Raw genomic sequence first — 23,136 nt, 5'->3', positions numbered from 1 at the left:
TGTATATGTTGTGAGTATCCCCTTTCCTGATTAGGGGATATGTCCCATCGTCAACGTGTTCGGCATTGTGTCGTACTATCCCATGCCGCCTCTTTTCTCCACCAAAAAGCCATCCCCTTCTGACCCTAGTAGTCCACATTCAATTGTGAGTGAGTTTGCCAAACCACACTTCACATTTTACGCCCCCACTTAGGCATGACACTATAGAGGAGGTACTTGGGAGATAATTAACGTTGTAGGGAGAGGGGCCTCACGACAACTGTTCCTAATTCAATGGGAGGGTCACCCCTTATGAAAGACTAATGGAAAATGGAAGGTGAGCTCCGACCGTCTGTTCAGGGTACCTACCCTAGGGACGATGTATTTAGTCCCAAGCTCGACGGAGCCAAGCTTCCCCACCCTACGAGGATGATGGAGGACCATCTAGCTTCGAAGACTCCATCTCAACCACTTCGTCAAGCGAGGGCTGATGCTTGAGATCCGGCCTTCAAAGTACTTGTCCTCGCCAACAAGCCTAGAGGTTTGAGGTTATCTTTTGCTTATTCTTCCTTGCTTAGTAGGCCTTTTATGTTGGGTGCGTATATGTTTGTGTTTGTTTTTTCACTCATTTTTCAGCCACTATACAGACTGACATGTTTGTGTCTGCGTGTGAGCCTGTGTGTGGGCGTGAGAGTGGATCTCTCTCCTATTAGGCCCCTAGGATCCTTTATTCCTAATGGGAAGGCCCATATATACCTCCTATAAAAGGGGGCCACCTGTTGAAAAAAGAAGAAAAAATTGAGAAAATATGATTTTTTGGCTTGTTTTCTTTGAGTTTTAGGTTATTATTTGTTTTTTTAGGTTCTCCACTTATTTAAGAAACTGCCATTGTGAATTTTGAGACTGAAAAAAAGTCTTTAAAACCCTAAGACACAACCGCCACCCTTGCTCGGCCGCCAGCAACCGCCGCCGCTCGGCCGCCTATCACGGACACTTGCCCGACAGTCACAGCTGCAACCATAGTGCCAGCAGCGGCCGCAACCGCGATCATAGCCGCGTATGCTAGTCGTGGCAGCTGCCATAGCTAGGCGCGGCTGTAGCAGACAGCTGCGCCCACCATAGCCAGTAGCTGTCGTAGTAGCCATTTAGCTATTCCAGCCAGCCATGGCCGCAGCGAGGGATTGTCCGTCCAATATGCATCTGATATCCAATATGAGGAAAAAAATGGGATGTTGTCTGATATCGGATATCGAACGATATCCATCCCATAGGTGCAAATTGATATCAGATACGAATATCAAATCGGTAAAGGTGAGACATATATCGGGTACTGTATATCGGATTTCAATATCCGGATATCAGATTTTGATATCCGGATATCGATATCCGATATCAACATAAAAAAAATAAGTATTGAACATTATTTTAGATGATTTATGTTAATAACGCCATGTGTTTTTTATATTTATCCTACTTCGTTTACTATATACAACTCAAAATTTTTGTTTTCTTACATATGGGATAACAAGATTCGGAGATTAATTGATGGAGGGCCATCTAGCTTTGAAGACGCAGGCAAACCACTTCATCGAGTGAGGTCTCACGTGCGAGACCCAGCCTTTGAAGTACTCGGCCTAATCAATGGGCCACAAAGGTTTGACATTATCTTTCCTTATAATTTTCATATTTATTAGGCCTTATATGTCGGCCGTGTATGTGTTTGTTTTTGTTTGATCGCACGTGTTTGGACCGCTGTATGGACCTACACGTTTGAGTGTGTTAGTGCATGTGTGGGCATGTTGGTGTGTGTCTCTCTTCTATTACAGGCCCTAGGACACTTTAAGTGGGCCTTCTTCCCTTTTAAAGGGGGGAAGGCCCATATCTACCATTATAAGAGGTGGGGCTGCCCTTAGGAAGAAGAAGAGAAGAAAAGATTGAAGAAAATGTGATTTTTAACGATGTTTCCTGATTTTTTAGTGTTTTATTGAGTTTTTGCCATATTTATGAAACTGCCGGTGCAAAGTTAGGAGAGAGAAAAAAAACCATAGCTTTGCCAAAGCTTCGCTAGAGCTTCAGCCTTCGCGGCGGCACCTCGGCCGAACCCCCCGCATCCAGCCATGGCTGACCATGGCGCTCGTCGCACCTCCGTGCCTTGACATCGCCGTGCCCTGTTGCCGCCGTGCCACTGCGCCATCGCGCCATCGCACCCTACTGATGCCGCATCCTGATATTGTTGTGCCTTGCAATTGTCGCGCCATCTTGTGCTAGCCGATGTGCCCATAGCCGCGCCCAACGCTGCATCTGTCGTCTGTCCTACCGTTGCGCCTACTTGTGTCGCCACTCCTACCTGTGTCGTCATAGCGCCTACGTGTTGCTTGCCTTCCACTACTGCCGAATTAGACACTGCCCATGCCTACTGGTATTGGTACGCTCATCAACTCCCTCTTGGCATAATATCATTTCTTTTAGTGCCTTCGAACATTTTCTCCACTGCCGAGGTTAGGTTAGTGGTAGATAGGAATATATCATTGGGAGTAGGTTTTTATCGGTACGATCTTGGTGCTTTGAATAGTGCACGCACGAGCGGCAATAGTCGTACTCGCACCGTCGGCCCTCAACCTGTCGTCTGGGTCATCGGGAGCCTAATGGCATTCCCAGGTCACACTTACCGTAGCCTAGTGGTTGTTGGTGTCTATCGACGCCGGATTTATACTTCTTAGGGATTTCATCATTGCATCACCACTTGCATTACGTCCACGTTAGTCGTCTCCTCTACATGATATGACTGCACTTGTTGTCCATGTGTGTAACACGAGCCGTTCAATCCCGGCGTTCGTCGTGTTACATCATTAATGTCTCTGCTTACCCGCTGGCCCACGAATTTCCTCGACAAATCGTTACACGGTAATGTCTACGATGATTAAATAATATTTTTACAACCCTTCTATGTTGGATATCAAAATCCGATATCCAACTCCGATAACCGATATTATCATCCTCCCAAAGAGATGAAGGCAGATGACGACATCAAGACGGATACCGATATCAGGTATTGAAACTGTAGCAACCGATGTCTGATATTGTTATCCGACATCCAGATATCGGAAAAAACAGATACCGAAATTTTGATTTCTGATATTCAGTACAGAATCCGTCCCAATACCGTAATCCAATGTCAGTATAGGGACACGAGATCCTTAGCAGCAGCAGCCCCCCGCGGCTGCCGCAGCCTGCCGCAGCCTCCAAAATTTTTATATAAATATAATAAATGAGAAATTTTAAAATAATTAGTTCATCGTACAAAATGAACTTTTTTTAAGCACGTAGTTAAACAGGTAATTGGATAATCATAAGAGAAATTTGTCGTCGATGACGATGACGATGGTATCGTCAACGCGTCATCGGATGTTTCTGTAGAAATAAAATTCCGCTACTAGGTTGGGTTTTGAACCCTCGCACAGTCGTGCTGGTTGGTTTTTGAGGGAGTTTGCAATGGCGGGAGGGGGAGAAGAAGACGACGCGGAGATGTTGGAGAGCTCAGCGGGGGAGGGCGACGAAGCTGCCTCGGATCAAGGTAAGAGCGATGCAAGCTCGTCGTCCGATTCCGAGCCAGACGAGGCGGCGGAGAACGAACAGATCGCAGCTCTGGAGAAGGCCGTCCAGGAGAATCCTGCCAACTACGACGCTCACGTTCAGGTATTTTCATCGGTTTCGTGAACTTCTTCTCATTCGGTAATAACGTACGCTGAAATGATTCTTGTCCGGCATAATTTCCGTGGTCAGTTCTTCTGGATGTTCTAGCTTCGGAGTAGTGAGTGATCCTGACAGTGGAAGAGTTCGTTCTTAGGATTTCTACAGTTTTTTTTTTTTTCAGTGTTAGTGAACTTTGGAGCATATTATTTTTTTTGGAAAAATTGGGATTAAGATCAACCTGATGCTAGTAAAATAATGAAATGATTTGTAGATTTTCGATTTGACTCAATCTTATGTGCTTTCCTCAACGCTGCGCGGATTTCGGATTTGCCAGTGTACCGGGAGGGGTCTTGATGATGGGTGAAGGCCTTTTGTGCTGTCTATCGACGATTTCTGCTGTTCCTAGGTGATTGAAGTTCCAAGCAACGAGATGCGTAGGTAGTTTAGAGTTTCTATTTTGTTTGAGAGAATAATCGATTGGGATTTGGAACGTTGGGGTGTTTCTAATCCAAGCTCCCGCGACATTGATCACCGGCCGTCTTTCTTGAGATCCAAAGTGGACGTAGTTTTTTGTAAAAGGTCATTTTTTTAGTTTGAATTGTCTTGTCAAATTTGATCATACAAGTTTTGTGCTCCACAATATTTGCAGTATCTTGTCAAGTCGGCTTTGGGACGTTGCCGTGTGAAATTTGATCATACTCGTTATCAAAGGATATCCTGATTCTGTCAAGAACACGACAATTGCCTCTCACGTTTGCTCATTGTGGTCGACTTTCGGCTCCTCTTTTGCCATCTTGTTCTGATTGACATTCGTAAATTCTGCCTAAATGACGCTTCTCTCCTAGGAGGAAACAATTTCAATTTTACAGAATGGTGTATTTTCTTTGATCGTTAATTTAAGCAAAAGTTTGTCTCACATTGCGGTGGTGTTGTGGCAAAATATTTTTTATGTTTTATTTTGCATCCCCTCAGAAAATTCAATTTTTTTTTAAAGACTCAGGTAATTCATTTTATTCTTGCAGGTATTTATAGTTTTACTTATTGATTAAGTATTATCCTTGCAGTACATAGCATGCTTACGGAAGTACTGTCACACAGAGAAGCTCAGACAGGCCAGAAAATCTATGAGTGACTTGTTCCCGATGAGCCCCGAAATGTGGAGGGAGTGGGCCAAGGATGAGATAACGCTGAATCCAGGGTAAAGTTCCTTCCTAAACAGATAGTTTATTGTCACTAACGACTCATTGTCGTAGTTATGGAGTTTTCGTAATAATTAGACTCGGGATGATGCTGCGTATCACAAGGCACCATAGATAAAGAGAAATCTAAATTCGAATATATTAGATTCTGTAATAGACTTGTAGGTTTTTTAACCCCAATCATCATTCAATTTTCAACGACTATCACTGCTTTCCTTGATCATTGATCCAAATGATGATCTGCCAAGGGAAAGTTTTTGTTTTTATGCAAGGGGTTATTTGGGGAATGGAATTTGTGATGGGAAATATGGTCCACGTTTTATGTTTGAGGTTGTATCTGAAGAATCTTGGTCGTTTAAGGTAACTCTATGATGTTTTACTTCTTTACAGTGTTGAAGCCATTCCCATCATCGAAGATATTTATGAAAAAGGCGTGCATGAATATTTGGTAGGGTCATTTTCTCACTGCTAACATATTTCTTTGCCGTTGCACTATGAAGAGATGAATGTCTCTAATCATTTCCTTGCCTCATTTTTCTAGTCTATCCCGTTGTGGTTAGACTATCTTCGTTTCGTTGAAGAGCACGACCAGTCTGTGGCACAGTGTGCCCCAGTTGGTGTATCCAAGATGAGGAATTTGTATGAACGTGCCATATCTGCAGCTGGATTGCATGTGCCTCAAGGAAACAAGATTTGGGATGCATATCGCGAGTTTGAGGAAGCAGTTTTGTTGACCATTGATGACTCTAATGGTGAGGTATGTCAGGTCCAAAGTTTGATCAAAGGGTGCAGGCATTTTCATGTTTTTCTTAGCACTATTGTTTCCTGGTTTACATATTTATTGGATGCTGTATAACGTTATGCACTCAGATATTTTTTGGATATTTTTTTTTGCCTTCTCGTGATGATGCCCATGTTTTGAAAGAAAACAAAACAAGGAGTCTAACTTTTGCCGTCCTAATGGGGTCTATCTTCGATGCTACATAGATGGCGTTAACAAACTGAAAATATTTCATAAGATTCTGTTAAGACACACTGGAAGACATAGTGGTGTCCAAAAACAACAGATCATGTGAGCCCTTCATAATCATGTAGCTGCAATCTAAGAGGGATTAGAGTAATCCAGCAAGAAGGGTTGCTCCTTTCTTCACTTTGTTTTGTTTCTGTTTTGACCTTTCCCAAGCTTGGGTCAGGCCCCATCAGATGAGGTAGAAGATACAAACCTGGATCTAGGCTTGTATCGGAAGGAGGGTAGAGGACGAGGTGAGGTAGAAGTTCCTTGGGTAGAGAGGTGAAACGGGAAGGATCCGAGAGGAGGCTGAGCAGAGGGGGTAGAGATCGGACGAGGACGAGCCGCCTGAAGACGCGGCGAGGTAGAGATGATCATGAGGGTAGGGGATCATTGAGGGAGAGAGAGAGAGCAGACCTAGACGAGGAGAGGGGAGACAAGAACACCTACTTCATTCTTCTTCTTCTTGGCTGCGTAATAGAAAAATGACTAAAATGCCCTTATGGGCTAATACCACGAGACTACCCCTAGATAGGTTTGAGGATCCTATCAAGGATCCTAACAGAAGAAGACTTTGACGATCTCTCACTCTGTTGGTAAAGCACTTGTTACAGGAGATGAAAACCAAAATGTATCAGCACTTGTCATTGCTTGTCCCATTATACGCCTAAACATCATGAAATTTAGGAGAGTATTGTATTTCCTTGAATACTATAACTTAAATATAGCGCTCAATGCTGTTTTTATTACTTGTTTTTTGCTATTTCTCTGTTAGGTTATGCTTCAGAATGCTGCTGATGTGTTCTTTTCTGTGATCTGGCTTTTTCATGTCTTCTGCGATGGGCATGATAATGATAAGCTATTCTCCTCGTTTGTAGGCAAAAGAAAAGCAAATAAATTGTGTTAGAGCTTTATTCCACCGTCAGTTGTCAATTCCTCTTGCCGGCATGGATTCAACATTTATCGCTTACAAAGAATGGGATAGTGGACTGGCAAATGCTCGTGAAGATAGTTCTGAGTCAGACGTGGTTCCAAAAAGCGTGGGATCCGCATACCAAAAGGCCTTTGACATGTACCATGCTCTTGAATCTTATGAGAAACAGCTATCTGATTCAAGTTCTTCGGATTCTGATAGACTGCAACATTTTATGGTATTATATTCGTCCTTCAAAATTGTACTGGATTCCATTTCTGTGTTTGACAGAAACATGCTTTGATTCGTTTCATTTTTCAATTGTTTATCTTTTATTTATGTGTATTTATTTCTGTTTTAAACCATATAAATTGTTATAAAATGGATCGGATCCACATTCCTGTATGAACGAAATGGAGCCTTTGTTAACTTTGTGAAAATATTGAGAGATTTATGTATTCGCTATTCCAAGTTTCTGATATGCGACTTTGTGGAAATTATATCTTTTTCTTCTGTTATAGTTACCTTTTTTGCATGATGATAACTCCATGCGTAGCAAACTTTTGATACAGAGCGAATGAATGAATAAATAATAAATCTTATTTCATTGAAGTTTCTACTTTGGTGATTAAATGGCGCGAATTGTATTTTTTGGAATTGGGAGTTTATGGAGTTTTATCTTATGATATAATAACATGTTTGTTAGTGAGATATATCTTGTATGGGTAATGGGCCTCTATGTTTAGCCCATTACCCTCTTATTCTCGTTTCTCTCTCCTAGGGTATATATACCCAACTCATGTACCTTCACTATTATGGGATTATTCTTCTTCTCCCAATCTCATCTTCTTCCTCCTAACCTAGGTTAGGGTGGGTTTCACAATGTTAGCTATGAAATCTTATTTTCACCGCTGGGTTTTCTTTAATCCCAGCCTAATTATTTGTTATTTGGTCTCATGCATGATTGGACAGATATATAGTCTTGACAACTTTTATTTTCCTATTAATTTCCTCATATATAGACATTAAGTGCAGCCCCTGCTTTCTGCAGTCGTACATAACATTCGAAGACTCTTCTGGCCATCCTGCTCGTGTTCAAGTGCTGTACGAGCGCGCTGTATCAGAATTTCCAATTTCAAGTGATCTTTGGTTGAATTATACAAGATACATGGATAAAACTTTGAAGGTACATTTTGAATATGAAATGATAAACTATCTGGTGATTAGCTGTTACATTAAAGTCAATATTCCTTTTCAGATTGCTTCTGTTTTGAAGAATGTTTATTCACGAGCTACAAGAAACTGCAGTTGGATTGGCTCTCTATGGGTCCAGTACTTGCTCTCCTTGGAACGCGTTGGTGCATCGGAGAAAGAATTATTGGAAGTATACATATCTTACTTTCTTTTTGATCCGTGTAATGCTGCCTAAATCTGTTGCTGGTATCATTCTGATATGGTCCCCAACCGCTGTTTGTAGTTATTTGTCATTTTGTCCCAATAGGAGGTCAGGGCAGCTGAGAATATTGAAGTTGTTCTTCCCATCCCTCATCTGCCTTGGTGACAGGCATTCCGCCTATGTTCTTGCTCTCTTGCTCTCTCTCTCATTTTCTTACCGCAGTCTCTCTGTCCCTTTTCGTCTCTGCCTCTTGATCACTCCTCAATCAAAAGATCGAAATCCTCATTTTATATTCTTTATAGTTACATCCGATTGGGGCCCTCCATGATCTTATCCTGTTCAGACGGTGAAGCTTCGAGATGCGTCTTCTGTCAAACTTTCGTTGATCTCCAGTTGCTACAATTTGGTGTGTAAAAGTCATAATAGGTCACGTTAGAATCTCGAAATTTGGAAAAATCAGTCGAGTTTTCACTTGGATGGTTGGTTATTCAACCTGCCTACTTTTCAAATCACTTCTTTGTTGTTCTTTCGTTACAGTTATCCTTATTGTAATCTTCCAAGACTCATGACTTCTTCAGGATTCTGACAAATTCAGCGTAGTTCTGTCCTTTAGTCCATCTGGTCCGTACTATATTTTTCTCTCTTTCATACCTTTTTGTAGTTGTATATCACTTATTCTAGAACGTTATATTTGTGAAAATGTGGCACTGTCTTCAAGAAGTCTGGAAATTCATTAAACTGTAAGCGTTGGTTCTGTTTTTCAGCTTTAATCCTCCGCATGCAATTTCATTTTCCTCCTGTCCTGGATTTGTGCACTTCTTCGCAGTTTGCAAATTGAGTCAACGTCCCGTCCATTTGAAGTGTAAGCAATGCATTTTCGTCATCGGAACTTGACATGTCTGCACTTTTTAATTGAATGGCAGCTGATACGATACCCAGCAGCCTGAGTATTTTAGGTCAATGGTTGTATTTTACATTTCGTATTTTGGGAGAGCAAAGATTGGCTTTTCCTTGCGGTTTTTTCTTCTCTCACCTTATGCAGAATCTTCAAATGCTTTCTCCTTTAAATGCCGAGTCTTCTGTCGCGTTTGTTGACTTGAAATTGATGATTTTTCAAATAATATACTCTTGCGCTTTGCAAATCGGCGCAATTCTGTTGCATGATGACTTCTTTCTCGTGTCAGGTTTTTGAGCGGTCCCTACAGTGCTCCTTTTCGAGCTTTAACGAGGTAATATAACGAGGATCCATTACAATTTGCTTTTGCATTTCGACTCATCAATCTTTATGCTGATTTTCTTTTCGTCCTGCAAATGTGAATCATGATCTATTTACACTTTTCTGTTCTTGCATTTTTCAGCAGTGGTAGGTCTGAGGGGATGGAAAGTCATTCCTGTTCATCTCTGTTTCTGTATCTCCCGATGGAGGATTCATAGTTTTTCTAACGAATAACAAATATAGAGAGTTTTGAGGTGGTGAGTCACACATGTAACGTCATTGTTATTGTCTTTGAGTGTTGATTCTCAGAAAAAAGATGTGCTGGGAGGACAAGAGTTAGTTACCTAGATTTTCTTGAGTCATTACATCTTTTTCAGCAAATAAATGATGATGAAAAGGTTCTTACTCGGAGAACTGTTGAGCTTTGTTTTTGGACTTATTGATAAATCATTGTGGTTCTAGAACGAATCTGAGGTTAAGGGATTTATAGGGTCTGAACAAGATAATCTCTATCAATGGTGAAAAAACAATAGTCAGTTTTTTTTTAGAAGTCACATTAAAATACAAAACGAAATGGGGAAAATGAAGATTCAAGAGGCCTGTATCGATCCACAGAAAAAGGAAAGACAAATGAGCTTTCTAAAATTTTCCTTCCGAGTTGGTTTTGCCTATTCATCGACTGATGTCACTGGAAGTTTTCTTAACAGTTGGCATGTACGAGGAGCTTCAGAGTAGTTTACCCTAATTTTTGCTGCCATGAAATTTATCCTTCAGTGGCCCTTCATTTTTATTGCCCCCAAATAAGTCTTAAACTACTCAGGCAAACAGGCCTTGGCCGGTTGTTTTGGGCCTCTTCTTATACCTGCGAATTCCATCTCTCCTAGCAAAACCTGCCACCGACACTTGCACTCGTATTTTTACACCTAAATGTGTCTTGGATAAAAAGTATATTTAGCCATATATTTATGACTTGTAACGTGGAATAATTGTTTCATCCGAGCATTGCAGTCGGTCATGATTTTTTCTTTATTCGTCTTTTTCTGCCTGCAGTACTTGGATCTCTTTCTCACTCGAGTAGATGGTTTGAGAAGAAGACTATCTTCATCGGCCACAAGAGATGATGCTGTGGACCATAGCTTAATAAACGCCACGCTTGAGGTGACTAGATAATGATTATATCATGACTTATTTCTTATTTAGTCATTTGGTGAGTTTTGATGAAATATATTTGCCAAGTCAATTTTGGATTATTCTCAAGTTACTGCATACATAAACTGACCCATAAAAGGCGAGGAAATAAATTTGGAATCAAGTAACCACATGTACTAATCTTTTCTTATCAAAGAGCCGGTGATTTGGTGATGGCCAGCATTGGCACCCTGAGATAGAGTTGAGTCTCGACAATCGCAAAAAAAGAAACAAATCAAAAAGATAAACTTGTCAAAAGCATGACACTTGCTCCCATTTATGGACCTCATTGAATGTTTGGAGGTTTTCTATAACGGCCCTGAAAATTCACGAACCCTATAGAAGTTATCTACATTAGATGCCAGATTTGAGATTTGACTGTTTTCCCTCTCGTTACTCGATTTTTTTTTTTCTTTTCTTGCGTTACCGTTCTATGATCGTGTTTCCGTGCTCTATCTCAGCGTGCCGTGGAGTATTTATCTCTAGAACAGATTGGGACGGAGGATTCATTGCGTCTGTATGATTACTGGGCTCGTCTCGAAATTGGCCTCGGATCTGGGTTGACATCGGCTCGTGGAGTTTGGGAAAGCCTGCTTAAAAAAAGGTCTATTTTGATCTCACAAATAATTTCCGGAGTCATCCCAGAATTCTGAATATTTCCATGTTATTTACACCTTATCCAATGCTCAAACAGCGGAGCTGTTTTGGAGTATTGGAAGGGTTTCATAGATATGGAAATCAGATTGGGGAATACAAAAGAGGCAAGATCCATTTACAAGAGGTGCTACAGCAAAAAATTTGCTGGGAATGGCTCGGAGGTATTTTTTATTTATCATTTCTGCTAAATTTTTAGTTTTCATGCCCAATGAATACAGTAAAACTTCTGAATTAATTATCACTTTTATGAGCTTCAAAACTAAAGGTAACATACATTTTCGACATTATTTCCCCTTTTTAATCAGTTTAATCGACTTTTTTCCTTTAAAAATCTATCATGATATTTAAAGGAACATGATTACTCAGGATATCTGCCATTCTTGGCTGCGTTTCGAGAGAGAATTTGGCTCCCTAGAGGACTATGATCTTGCAATGAAGAAGGCAAGCCTTTTCCGTCGATCTTCTAAAATTTCTTAATTAGATGATTATTATATCCTGAAATGATTCGAGGGTTTGACTTTTCTCAGGTGGCCCCCCGTTTAAAGGAGCTCAACCTGTTCAAGATCCAGGAAGCCGCCTCAAAATCCATTGTTTTTCAGCCACCAGCCCAAAGCGACAGCGTCGCCTCAAAACCACCTTCCAAGAAGCGGAAGCCGGCAGATGCGCCGAAAGAAAAGCCATTCCCTCCAAAGAAGCAAAAGAATCTTACTGAGGAAGACTCCAAAAAGCCGGACACTTTCTACACAGACCAATGCACGGCTTTTGTTTCAAACCTCAGCTTGGAGGTATACTAATATTTTTGTGGAGAATTGAATAGTACACATGATAATTTTTGTTGTTGCTAGCATATCCCACTAGTTTGTGAATTGGATCTTCCAAATAATTCCCGCAGTAGATCCGGACCATGTTTTTTATGATACTTGAATAAAAAGATTCATTCTCTTCATAAAAAATATGAGGTAGAGACATCGAAGACTTCTTTTTCAATTCATCTCTGTAGTTGAATGCCCTATTCAATATTTTTCTTGATGCAATCTGAGGAATCAATAGAAAAAGGCAAACCCCCTACCATTGATAGAATGAATAGCTCCGCCATTTCTTCAAATCTCTCTTCTGATTCAAAAGCGTGGCGAAACGTGTATCCCCCATTGTTCCTGTCATGGAATAGTTAAAATTAAATCCACGCTGGTGTTCTCAGGCGAAGGAGGGCCATCTCCGCGAGTTCTTCGGCCCAGCTGGTGGCGTCACCGCCGTCCGATTAGTCAAGGACAAGTTCACTGGCCGGCCAAAGGTACTTCAATAATTTCATAATAATCAACTACTCGTCGATTTTCTATTATTTTTTGTTATTTCAGGGGTTCGCCTACGTTGATTTTGCTGATGAGGAGCATTTGAACACGGCGGTGGCGAAGAACAGACAGTGGTTGCTGGGCAAGAAAGCGAGCGTCGCCCGCTCAGATCCAAAGAAGCCCCCTCGCAGTGGCGGCGGCCGCGGCACAGCGCCATCTAGTAAACCCAATTGACAATTTCTTTTTTTTTCCCCAAAAAGTCAACGTCACAAATTGGATCTTGTTTCTCAGGAAGGGTTGACCGTGGTCGGGGACACGTGGAGTTCCAAGGGAGCGCCACGTTTGCTATGCCGAGGTCCGTCAGGCCGCTGGGCTGGGCCGGGAACGTTACTGGGCCGGCGGCCGTGGAGGAGGAGCCCAAGTCGAACGCGCAGTTCAGAGAGATGCTCGCGAAGAAGTGAAAAGTTTTTATTAAATGAAGGTATGCTATCTCGATTATTTTAAAAACAATTATTTTTATTATATTCTGGTGGCGAAAGTTCTCGATTCCCCAGGCACGGAGACAAGCGACAGCGACAGGTCGAGAATACGGTACGTGGGCCCCACATTTCTATTTAATGTTTTTTGGACGTTTCTCATGGCTGCGCGCGTGCATGTCCTCGGATCACTCACCTCCTATCATTGCTCTCTCTTTACTTATCTCTCCGCATATTTTCTTCCTGCATTTCGTATTTCTTTTTGTCTCTCTTCGAATGGTCCATAAATGAAAGATATAGTAGGAACAAAAACCCAAACCAGGGGCTCCGGATCTAGAGAGAGAGATAGAGCTTGTCCCATCTCTCTCTCTAAAATCCAAAGTCAAAGAACTGGGCGGGTGTGTAGAGAAACCAAGTACCCAGCCCCCGCATTCATATCCGAGGATGAGGGCATGTAACCACCTCCTGACCATCGCAGGGATGACCAGTCATAAAGAAGAACGCATGACCCGTATTAAATGCGAGCTTCTCCATTAAAAATACTAGCTTTCTTTTCCTTTTGTATATCATCTTCTTTGTTTTCTTGAGCTTGCTAAACTCGAGGGAGTCAATTGCCGTTGATCTCCTGTCTATTTGACGAAACCCTTGTTTGGGTTGAGGAGAGAGAGATGGAGGAAGATAGAGAGAGAGATATTAATGGAAAGGACATTAATGAGGAGATCTCAGGGTGCACACCTCTCTCTGTGATTCAGCCGAAGATGCCCTGCCTTTCTTAGTACCCCCACATGCTCCCCTCTGCTGCTTCAATGATCGCTGTGTCTGTCTCTCTCTATCTCTGACTGCAATTGGGTGAGAAGAAGACGAAACAGAAGGCCAAGAGGATGATGGTGGTGGACGGGAAGAAACGTTGGTGCGGTTTGATGTGTTTTAAAGAGCGTTTTAGAGAGAGAGAGAGAGAGAGAGAGGCGAGTGTTTCCTTGAGAAGAAACTGTCGTTATCGATGGATTCGCTCGAGCTGGCACCAGACACACTAGTCTTCGGAAATAGAGAGAAAAAAGGAGGGGGTTCCACTGAGCGCTTCAGAGAGAGAAGTGAGAAAGTTAGGGCCCGTGGAGAGAGATAAGAGTGAGAGAGTGAGGGGGAATCCAGCAAGAGAGAGAGAGAGAGAGAGGGAGAACCCAGTAACAGGGAGAGAGAAATAGGGAGGAACCCAGAAACAGAGAGAGATGGAGGGAAAAACCCAGAAACAGAGAGAGAGAGAGAGAAAGAAAGATAGAGGAGAAACCCAGAAACAAAGAGAGAGAGAGAGAGAGAGAGAGAGAGAAAGAAAGATAGAGGGAGAAACCCAGAAACAGAGAGAGAAAGATAGAGAGTGATGGAAGGAGAGACCCAGAAACAGATAGAGAGAGAACAAGAAAGAAAAAGAAAGACAGTAAGGAAGATAATCGAAAGAGAGAAACATTCAGAGATAGACAGAGCGCGAGGACTGAGAAAAAGAGAGAAAGAAAGAATGTAAAACAGATGGATAGATAGACTGCCAAACAGAGAGATAGAAAAAGAAACAGAGGGAGGGTGAAGTGGAGCGATAACTGAATGAAACTGGGAGACAGTGAAACAAAGAAAGAAAAAAGAGGAAAGAAGAACGACAGACAGACAGAGAGAGAAAGAGGTCTAGAGAGAAAGTGGGAATTGAGGATGAGAGGTCCAAAGGAGACAGGGAACAAGACAGAAGGCAATCAAAGCAGAGATATCTTCTGGCAAGAGGGGCAAATACAAAATGCCACGTATGTCGAGAGATACCCCCGGCGTTTAAGTATATAATTATAAATTCAGGGCCTCATTTAATCAAACACCAAACGGACCGAGATAATTCCAGGATGAATAGTACTACTATTTTCGCACGTGAGATTAGCTTTTCATCCTAATAAAATAACATCGAAAAAATGAACCTGGAGAAGAAGCACGACGCGTGTGAAACAGGGTAGAGCGTTTGCCAGGTGGCTATTTATTATTGGTCCGGGCTGGAGCAGAGTCGGTGGATGATCGGAGTTAAGACGTTTTGACTGTTTACCGATCGAGTTGACCGCGTCCGCAAAGATAAGACAACGAGAGATCGCCACGTCAGCAAATTCAGAATTTTCTCCTCGGATTCTGATTTTTCGAAAAAGGACTTTCCGTGGGACCCATCTCTGCCTCCTCCTACCCTTCTCGTGTTCTGACATATCTCTCTCTCTTTCTCTCTCTGTCTCTCTCTATCTCTCTCTACCTCACTCTGTCTCTTTCTCTCTCTACCTCTCTCTATCTCTCTTTCTCTCTCTACCTCTCTCAATCTCTCTCTCTTTCTCTCTATCTCTCTCTTTCTCTCTCTACCTCTCTCAATCTCTCTCTCTCTTTCTCTCTATCTCCCTCTTTCTCTCTCTATATCTCAATTTCTCCTTCTGTTTCACTCAATTTCTCTCTCTCAATTTTCTCTATTTCTCTTAATTTCTCTCTCTCCCTCTATTTCTCTCTCTCAATTCTCTCTCCCTCTATTTCTCTCTCTCAATTCTCTCTCCCTCTATTTTTCTCTCTCTCAATTCTCTCAATTTCTCTCTCCCTCCATTTTCTCTCTCTCAATTTCTATATCTCACTCTCTCTCTCAATTTCTCCCTCTCTGTTTCTCTCTATTTCTCTATCTTTTTTCTCTCAAATTCTCTCCATTTCCCTCTCTCAATTTCTCTCTCTCAATTTCTTTCTCCATTTCCCTCACTAAATTTCTCTCTCTACTGTGAAGCGTAACCTTGATTCCCGATTCCTGATGGTGCAAGCCGTAAGCGAAAGAAAAGCCACCGGCGCTTTATTTCTACGGCCTACGCTCTGAATCCTTCTCCCTCTCCTCTCCACCGGCGAGACGAGAGGAAAACCCACAACCCCCTCCCCACATCCCCCCCCTTTCTCTCTCTCCTCCTCTCCACCGCGACCATGCCTCCACCCCAAGAATTCACCCCCGGCGGAGGACCCAGCTAGGCCACCCCAACGAAGAACCTAGAGAGAGAGATAGAGTTAGAGTTAGAGAGAGAGATAGAATGGAGCTGTCCTGCCACGAGGAGAGCATGCCGGGGGGATTCGCCGTCTTGCACGAGCCACCGCCGCTGGGCGGGGAGAAGACGGGGCAAGCGGTGAAGTACAGAGAGTGTCTGAAGAACCACGCGGCGGCCATCGGCGGGAACGCCGTCGACGGGTGCGGCGAGTTCATGCCGAGCGGCGAGGAAGGCAGCCTGGAAGCGCTCAAATGCGCGGCCTGCGGCTGCCACCGCAACTTCCACCGCAAGGAGATAGACGGAGAGTTCGCCGGAGAGATGTACCCCTTCTACCGCAATCTCAAGGGCCGAAGGCTGCTCGGCCACAAGGGATTGGCCTTCTCCCCCGGCCATCACGCCATGATAATGCCGCTCGGAGCTCTGCAGACGTCCGAGTCGGAGGAGATGGAACGGGCCATGCCGAGCAAGAAGCGATTCAGAACCAAGTTCACGGCGGAGCAGAAGCAGAGGATGTTGGAGTTCGCGGAGAGGGCGGGGTGGCGATTGCAGAAGGAGGACGAGGCGTCGGTGCAGCAGTTTTGCCAGGAGATTGGCGTCAAGAGGCGAGTGCTCAAGGTCTGGATGCACAACAACAAGCATAGCCTCGCCAAGAAGGAGCCTTTGCAGCTCCAGTGACGTACTGACGTTTGCTTGCTCGTCTCTTCCTTCTTTCTTTGATCATTTTTAACAGATGAATCCGTCTCGCTGCTGGGTTTCTCCCGAGATTGTGTCCTTTTTTCCTTTTATTTTCTCTTTTTTCGGTTTGGTTGCCGATCGAGAGCCGGGAGAGAGACGGGGGCTGATTTTTAAGTGATGGGTCCGTCTCGGTTCTGGGTTTCTTCGCAGATTGTGCTTGTTTGTGGTTTTGGTTACTGATCTAACGCGGTAGAGAGGGGGTGAGGTGAATTTTGAAATATGAAGCTGTTTCGCCGCTGGGTTTCTTCAAAGATTGTGTTTCTTTTTTGGGCTTTTGGTTACTGAAAAGAGAGAGATTGTGGGGAAAGAGGAGAGGAAGGGAAGGTAATTCTTAGCATAGGACTCCGTCTCCCGGCGGGGTTTCTTCAAAGATTGTGAGTTTCATTTTCTTCAAATACTGATAAAGAGAGAGAGAGCGAGGGCTAGTTGTTTTTGACAGAAAAAGTCCATTTCGCTGCTGGGTTTCTTCAAAGTTTGTGTTTTTTTGTGTGGCTTTGGTTACTGATAAAGGGAACGAGCGAGGGAAGGATAATTCTAAACAGATCAGTCCATCTCGCTGCTGGGTTCCTTCAGAAATCGTGTTCTTTTGTGGTTTTGGCTACTAATAAAGAGCGAGAGAGGGAAGGGTTTTTTAACAGACTAGTCCAGCTTGCAGCAGAGTTTCTTAAAAGATTGTGTTTTTTTGGTGCTTTTGGTTGTTCGCAATCTGCTAGAGATAGAGAGAAAGAGAGAGGGAGGGAGAGAGAGAGAGGGAGGAAGAGAGGGGAGAGAGAGAGAGGAAGGGGGGGAAGAGAGGGAAAGGGAGAGAGAGAGAAGGAGAGAGAGGAGAGAGGGAGAGAGAGAGAGAGAGAGAGGAAGGGGGAAGAGAGGAAAGGGAGAGAGAGAGAGAGAGGAAAGAGAGAGAGGAGGGAGAGAGAGAGAGAGGAGGAGAGAGCGAGAGAAGGAGAGAGAGAGGAGAGAGAGAGAGAGGGGGGGAGAGAGGGGAGGGGAGGGAGAGAGAGAGGAAGGGGGAAGAGAGGGAAAGGGAGGAAGAGAGAGAGAGAGAGGGAAAGAGAGAGAGGGAAAGAGAGAGAGAAAGAGAGAGAGAGAGGGAGGGAGGGAGGGAGGGGGAGAGAGAGAGAGAGAGAGAGAGAGAGGGAGAGAAGAAAGTGAGATTGGGAGAGAGGGAGAGTGGGATGGAGGGTGACAGAGAGAGGGAGAGAGAAGGAGAGGGACAGCGAGAGGGAGAGGAAGAGAGGGAAAGAAGCCGAGAGAGAGAGAGGGAGAGAGAGAGAGAGAGAGAGAGGGAGAGGGAGGGAGGGGGAGAGGGGGGGAGAGAGAGAGAGAGAGAGAGAGAGAGAGAGAGGGAGGGAGAGAGAGAGAGAGGGAGGGGGAGAGAGAGAGAGAGGCAAAGAGAGAGAGAGGGAGGGGGAGAGAGAGAGAGAGAGAGAGAGATAAAGAGGGAGAGAGGGAAAGAGAGAGAGAGAGAGAGAGATAAAGAGGGAGAGAGGGAAAGAGAGAGAGAGAGAGAGATTCGTGGGATGTGGCGATCTGCTCTCACGTCACGTACAGTGGGATTGCTCCGAGCAGGGGGGAGGTGGTGTCTGAAACCCACACGCAGAAAGACGGCCACGGCATGGCGTCGGCTTGACAAGCGACGAATCACGCCCGGAAAGTGTGGGTACCTCCAGTCTACTTCTTCTACTTCACACGGCGAAACAGCGAGAGAGAAAGAGAAAGAGATAAATAGATAAAGAGATAAAAGAGAGACAGAGATTTAGAGATAGCGATACTGAGAAAGAGATCAGTTGATTATTGAAGGAACTTCTACATCGATAATTAAGAGAGAGATAAAGATACAGAGAAAGAGACGGTAAGAGATCAGTAAATAGATAAAAGGATGGAAAGATGTTCGTAGAGAGAGAGAGAGAGAGCGTCAGAGGAAGAGATCAGTAATAAGAGAAAATATTCATTGAAAGATTGTAGATAGAGGAAGGGGAGAATTTAGAGGCGGGGACGACAAAGAGATCAGTAGACAGAGATTAAATCGATGGAAATAATAATAATAGAGAGAGATACAGGTTCAGAGATCGCGATACGGAGAAAGAGATCAGTCGATTGATAGATGGGCAAATGCACAGGAAGATACATAAGAAGAGAGAGATGGGCAGACAGAAAGATTAAGAAAAAGAGAGAGAGAGAGAGAGACAATGGACAGAGAGAGAGATAAAGAGAGATACATGGACAGACAGAGAGATAAAGAGAGATAGACCTGGACAGAGAGAGATAAAGAGAGAAAGAGACATGGACAGACAGAGAGATAAAGAGAGAGAGAGAGATGGACAGAGAGAGAGATAAAGAGAAAGAGAGACGGATAGACAGAGAGATGGAGAGACGGAGAGATTAAGAGTGATCGAAAGAGAGATGGATAGATGGAGAGACTAAGAGAGAGATGGATAGACAGAGAGATTAAGAGAGATCGAGAGAGAGATGGGTGGGCGGAGAGGTTAAGAGAGATCGAAACAGAGATGGATAGACAGAGAGATTAAGAGAGATCGAGAGAGAGATGGATAGGCGGAGAGGTTAAGAGAGATCGAAAGAGAGATGGATAGGCAGAGAGATTTAGAGGGAAAGAGAGAGAGAGATGGATAGACAGAGAGATTTAGAGGGAAAGAGAGAGAGAGATGGATAGACAGAGAGATTTAGAGGGAAAGAGAGAGAGAGATGGATAGACAGAGAGATTTAGAGGGAAAGAGAGAGAGAGATGGATAGACAGAGAGATTTAGAGAGAAAGAGAGAGATTGATAGACAGAGAGATATAGAGAGAAAGAGAGAGTGAGAGAGAGAAAGATAGAAAGGAGAGAGGTGTCTGGAGAGGCGCATGCCGCCCCTTGAGCGTCACTGCGTCAGTATCGACGGCGTCCACTGTTGTTGCATGCGGCTTACGCTCAAGAATAGGCTATTAACAGTGGACTCGCTTTTCTCCGTGCCGGCCCGAGTTGACCAGGCGGAGTTATTATGAGTCTTTCCACGTTGCCACTGCCGCACGCGGAAACAGAGGCGGCGCCGCCGGTCATTGACGGCGCGACCGGGCAGAGCAGGAGAGATTATCTTTTTTTCATTATTGCGCGGCCGAATGATAGCGCACGTGCGACTGCGACTCTCTGCCCCTCCCCCTTCAACTCCTACGGGGGCCCCTAATTTCTTTCCATCCTTGGATCAGTGAGTTGAAAATCGTCTTCTTAGTGTGAGTAAATGAAGGTTTATCCTTACTTTCCCCTCCAAATAAGTTCAAAATTGTCTCAATCTCTCTCTCGACATCTCTCCCTCTCTCTCTCTACATCTCTCCTTCTCTCTTTACATGTCTCTTTAAAACCGGGACGGTGCCTGATATAGGATATCGGATATCGTTCATATCCGTATTTGAAGTGTGGACGGATACTGGTGACGGATATCGGTGATCTAGGGATGAGAGTGGTCTTGGATACGGGATATTGGTTATCGATTTCCGGATGTCGGTAATCAATATCTGGATGTTTTTTTCCGAATCAATCACAATCCGATATGGTAAATTTCTTTTAAAATTAAGGTTTAAAGTAGGTCCAGCCATTTTTCATATAAAGCCTTCTATTATGTTGAATGCGCAAACGGATGCTGCATGTGACATTATTAGAGAAATGCTCCTATGACTTTATACTGTTCAAATTTGAGTATGAGAACTATATGAAAATAAAAAATTATTCATTAAGATTTCGGTTCTTAGTCGTGCAACATGTGACCTATATTTTTTATGGGAACCAAGGAATATCTAAAATATTTTTCTCAAAATTAGAAAAGAAACTAGAAGGTTATTTTTATTACGGTTAATAGCACAAAATATCCAAAACTTGTTTAAAAATCTGAGACTTATCCTAAACTTTTTTTTGGCACGGTATATCCCAAACTCGCTCAGTCGACGACATCATATTCCGGTGATGACGTGGAATCCATCGTGGCTGCCAGGTGAATTTCCGCCCAGATTTTGACCTGGCGGAATCCACCTGGCAGCCACGATGGATTCCACGTCATAACGGGGATTCCACCTGCCAGGTGTTTTCCGATAAGAGAGAGAGAGAGAGGCATTCTGGAGAGAGAGAGGCTTTCTAGAGGGAGAAAGAGAGACATTCTAGAGAGAGAAAGAGAGGCATTCTAGAGAGAGAGAAACGGAGAGAGAGGCGTTCTAGAGAGAGAGAAGAGAAGAAGGGAACGAGCAGGGAAATGAGAGAAAACTCACAGAATCGGACATGAAAGTGCGGTCGGGGTCGTCGACGTTGTAGTCAAGGAACAAGGCCACTCTTTCTCTCTCTAGAATGCCTCTCTCTCTCCCTTTCTCTCTCTAGAATGCCTCTCTCTCTAGAATGCCTCTCTTTCTCTCTCTAGAAAGCCTCTCTCTCCTTTTCTCTCTCTCCAGAATGCCTCTCTCTCTCTCTTATCGGAAAACACCTGGCAGGTGGAATCCCCGTTATGACGTGGAATCCATCGTGGCTGCCAGGTGGATTCCGCCAGGTCAAAATCTGGGCGGAAATTCACCTGGCAGCCACGATGGATTCCACGTCATCACCGGAATATGATGTCGTTGACTTAGCGAGTTTGGGATATACCGTGCCAAAAAAAAGTTTAGGATAAGTCTCAGATTTTTAAACAAGTTTTGGATATTTCGTGCTATTACCCTTTTTATTAAAGTTATAGCATGTATGTGGAAAATGTTTACCTATACACCACTAAATACCTGATAAAATGAAGATACTTTTTGGGAAACGTTGAAAATTCTACAATTAAGGCCCACACTTTGTTGAAAATTATACAATTAAATATTAACTATGTTGAAAATATGTATATTACTAATTTTGCAGTCTCCACGTTGGGTAAGTGTAAATTTTTAATGCTGAAAAATTCTAAAAATTTACAGGAAAATGTTGAAAATTACTATGGCTTATATACCTAATAGTTATATTAGTGAATTAAGTGCACATTTAAAATATGTATATTACTAATTTTGCAGTCTCCACATCAGGCAAACGTAAATTTTTAATGTTGGAAAATTCTAAAAAAAATATTGGATAATGACAAAGGCAAAGAGAGAGGAGTAAAAGGGAGAGACTGAAAGACACATAAAAAGACTGAGAGAGAATGAGAGAGACAAAGAGTGAAAGAGTGTGAGAGAGGGACAATCAGAGAGACAAAGAGAGAAAGAGTGACAGAGTGACAGAGTGAGAGAGTGACAAAGGCAACGAGAGAAAGAGTCACAGAGTGCGTGAGTGAGAAATGCAAAGAGAGAAAGAGTAAGAGAGAGGTGAGAGAGACAAAGAGAGAAAGAGTAAGAGACAGAAAGCAAGAAAGACGAAGAGAGAAAGAGTAAGAGATGGATAGTGAGACATACAAAGAGAGAGTAAGGGAGATTAAAAATAAAGACACAAACCAAGAGAGAAACAAAAATAGAGATAACGACTGAAAGAGTCAGAGAGATAAAGGGTGAGAGACACACAGAGGGAGAAAGAGTAAAAAAATAATGAGAGAGAATGAGACAAAATAAGAGAGATAGGGAGACATATAGAGAATGAGTGATGAAAAGTGTTTGGGTCCAGATCTAGTCAGAGAGAGGGACACACACACACTTAGAGAGATAAAGATACTGAAGACAGTGATATATGAAGAGTGAGAAGGCAAGAAAGCGAGACACATTAGGAAATAGAGTAAGAGAGACTGAAAGACAGAGAGACCGAGAGATTGAGAAAGTGAGACAGAAAGAGTTAAAGAGACAAAGAGAGAGAGAGAGAGTAAGAGAGAGAGAAATAGTTAGAATGAGCAAGATACAGTGAGAGAGAATGAAAGACATGGAGAGTGATAAAGAGGGAAAGTAAGACAGAAAGAGTAAGAGATAGAGGGTGTTTTAGAGATAGAGAAAGAATAAGAGAAAGCAATAGTGTTCCCCCGTTCCGATACTGGTACCGAATGATGGTATCGGGACAGACGTTGTATCGGATACCGAAAGGGAATTTCCGGTATTCATTTTTTTCAATATCCAGATATAGTATATTGGTATCAGATATCGGTTGCTACAGTGTCGATATCCGACTCGATGTCGTCATCCGCCTCCGTCTCAGGGGGGAGGATGACGATATCGGGTATAGGTGTTGGATATCGGATTTCGATATCCAACAAGAGGGGTTTTATAAAAATATATGTTATTCATTAGTAATGAGCGGTTAGACGAATCACCTAGCGGTAGAGGGTATTTAGAGCTTTTTAATTTATTTATTGGCATGTTAAATATATACAAGTCGAACTTTTTTTCTTCCATATGGGATAACAGCAGGATTCCAAGTTTAACAAACTCTGAATACTTTA

General features: G+C 43.1%; 2 protein-coding genes across 3 annotated transcripts; both read left to right on the top strand.

Moving 5' to 3' along the window:
* The first annotated feature begins 3,439 nt into the window (after positions 1-3,439).
* EMB140 (EMBRYO DEFECTIVE 140) lies at positions 3,440-13,284 on the top strand. Of its 2 annotated transcripts, none has more exons than XM_078577666.1 (17): positions 3,440-3,675; positions 4,737-4,870; positions 5,262-5,319; positions 5,413-5,628; positions 6,759-7,031; positions 7,845-7,979; positions 8,052-8,177; positions 9,374-9,418; positions 10,456-10,563; positions 11,055-11,197; positions 11,288-11,411; positions 11,617-11,691; positions 11,778-12,035; positions 12,449-12,541; positions 12,606-12,759; positions 12,831-13,020; positions 13,094-13,284. In XM_078577666.1, exons 1-16 carry the CDS (start codon positions 3,472-3,474, stop codon positions 12,998-13,000), a joined length of 2,316 nt encoding a protein of 771 aa, XP_078433792.1. In that variant the 5' UTR covers positions 3,440-3,471; the 3' UTR covers positions 13,001-13,020; positions 13,094-13,284. The 2 variants fall into 2 exon arrangements, with proteins under 2 accessions (XP_078433792.1, XP_078433793.1); XM_078577667.1 differs by having other exon boundaries at positions 13,079-13,284.
* A 2,440-nt stretch (positions 13,285-15,724) lies between these two features.
* Positions 15,725-16,818, top strand: LOC144705128 (zinc-finger homeodomain protein 4-like). Its single transcript, XM_078577668.1, has one exon. The coding sequence runs from the start codon at positions 16,081-16,083 to the stop codon at positions 16,708-16,710; it is 630 nt and encodes a 209-aa protein (XP_078433794.1). The 5' UTR covers positions 15,725-16,080; the 3' UTR covers positions 16,711-16,818.
* Positions 16,819-23,136: the final 6,318 nt, after the last annotated feature.

Source organism: Wolffia australiana, chromosome 7, assembly GCF_029677425.1.
Source record: "Wolffia australiana isolate 7733 chromosome 7, ASM2967742v1".
Taxonomy (NCBI): Eukaryota; Viridiplantae; Streptophyta; class Magnoliopsida; order Alismatales; family Araceae; genus Wolffia; species Wolffia australiana.
This window is presented reverse-complemented; position numbering and strand designations above follow the sequence as displayed.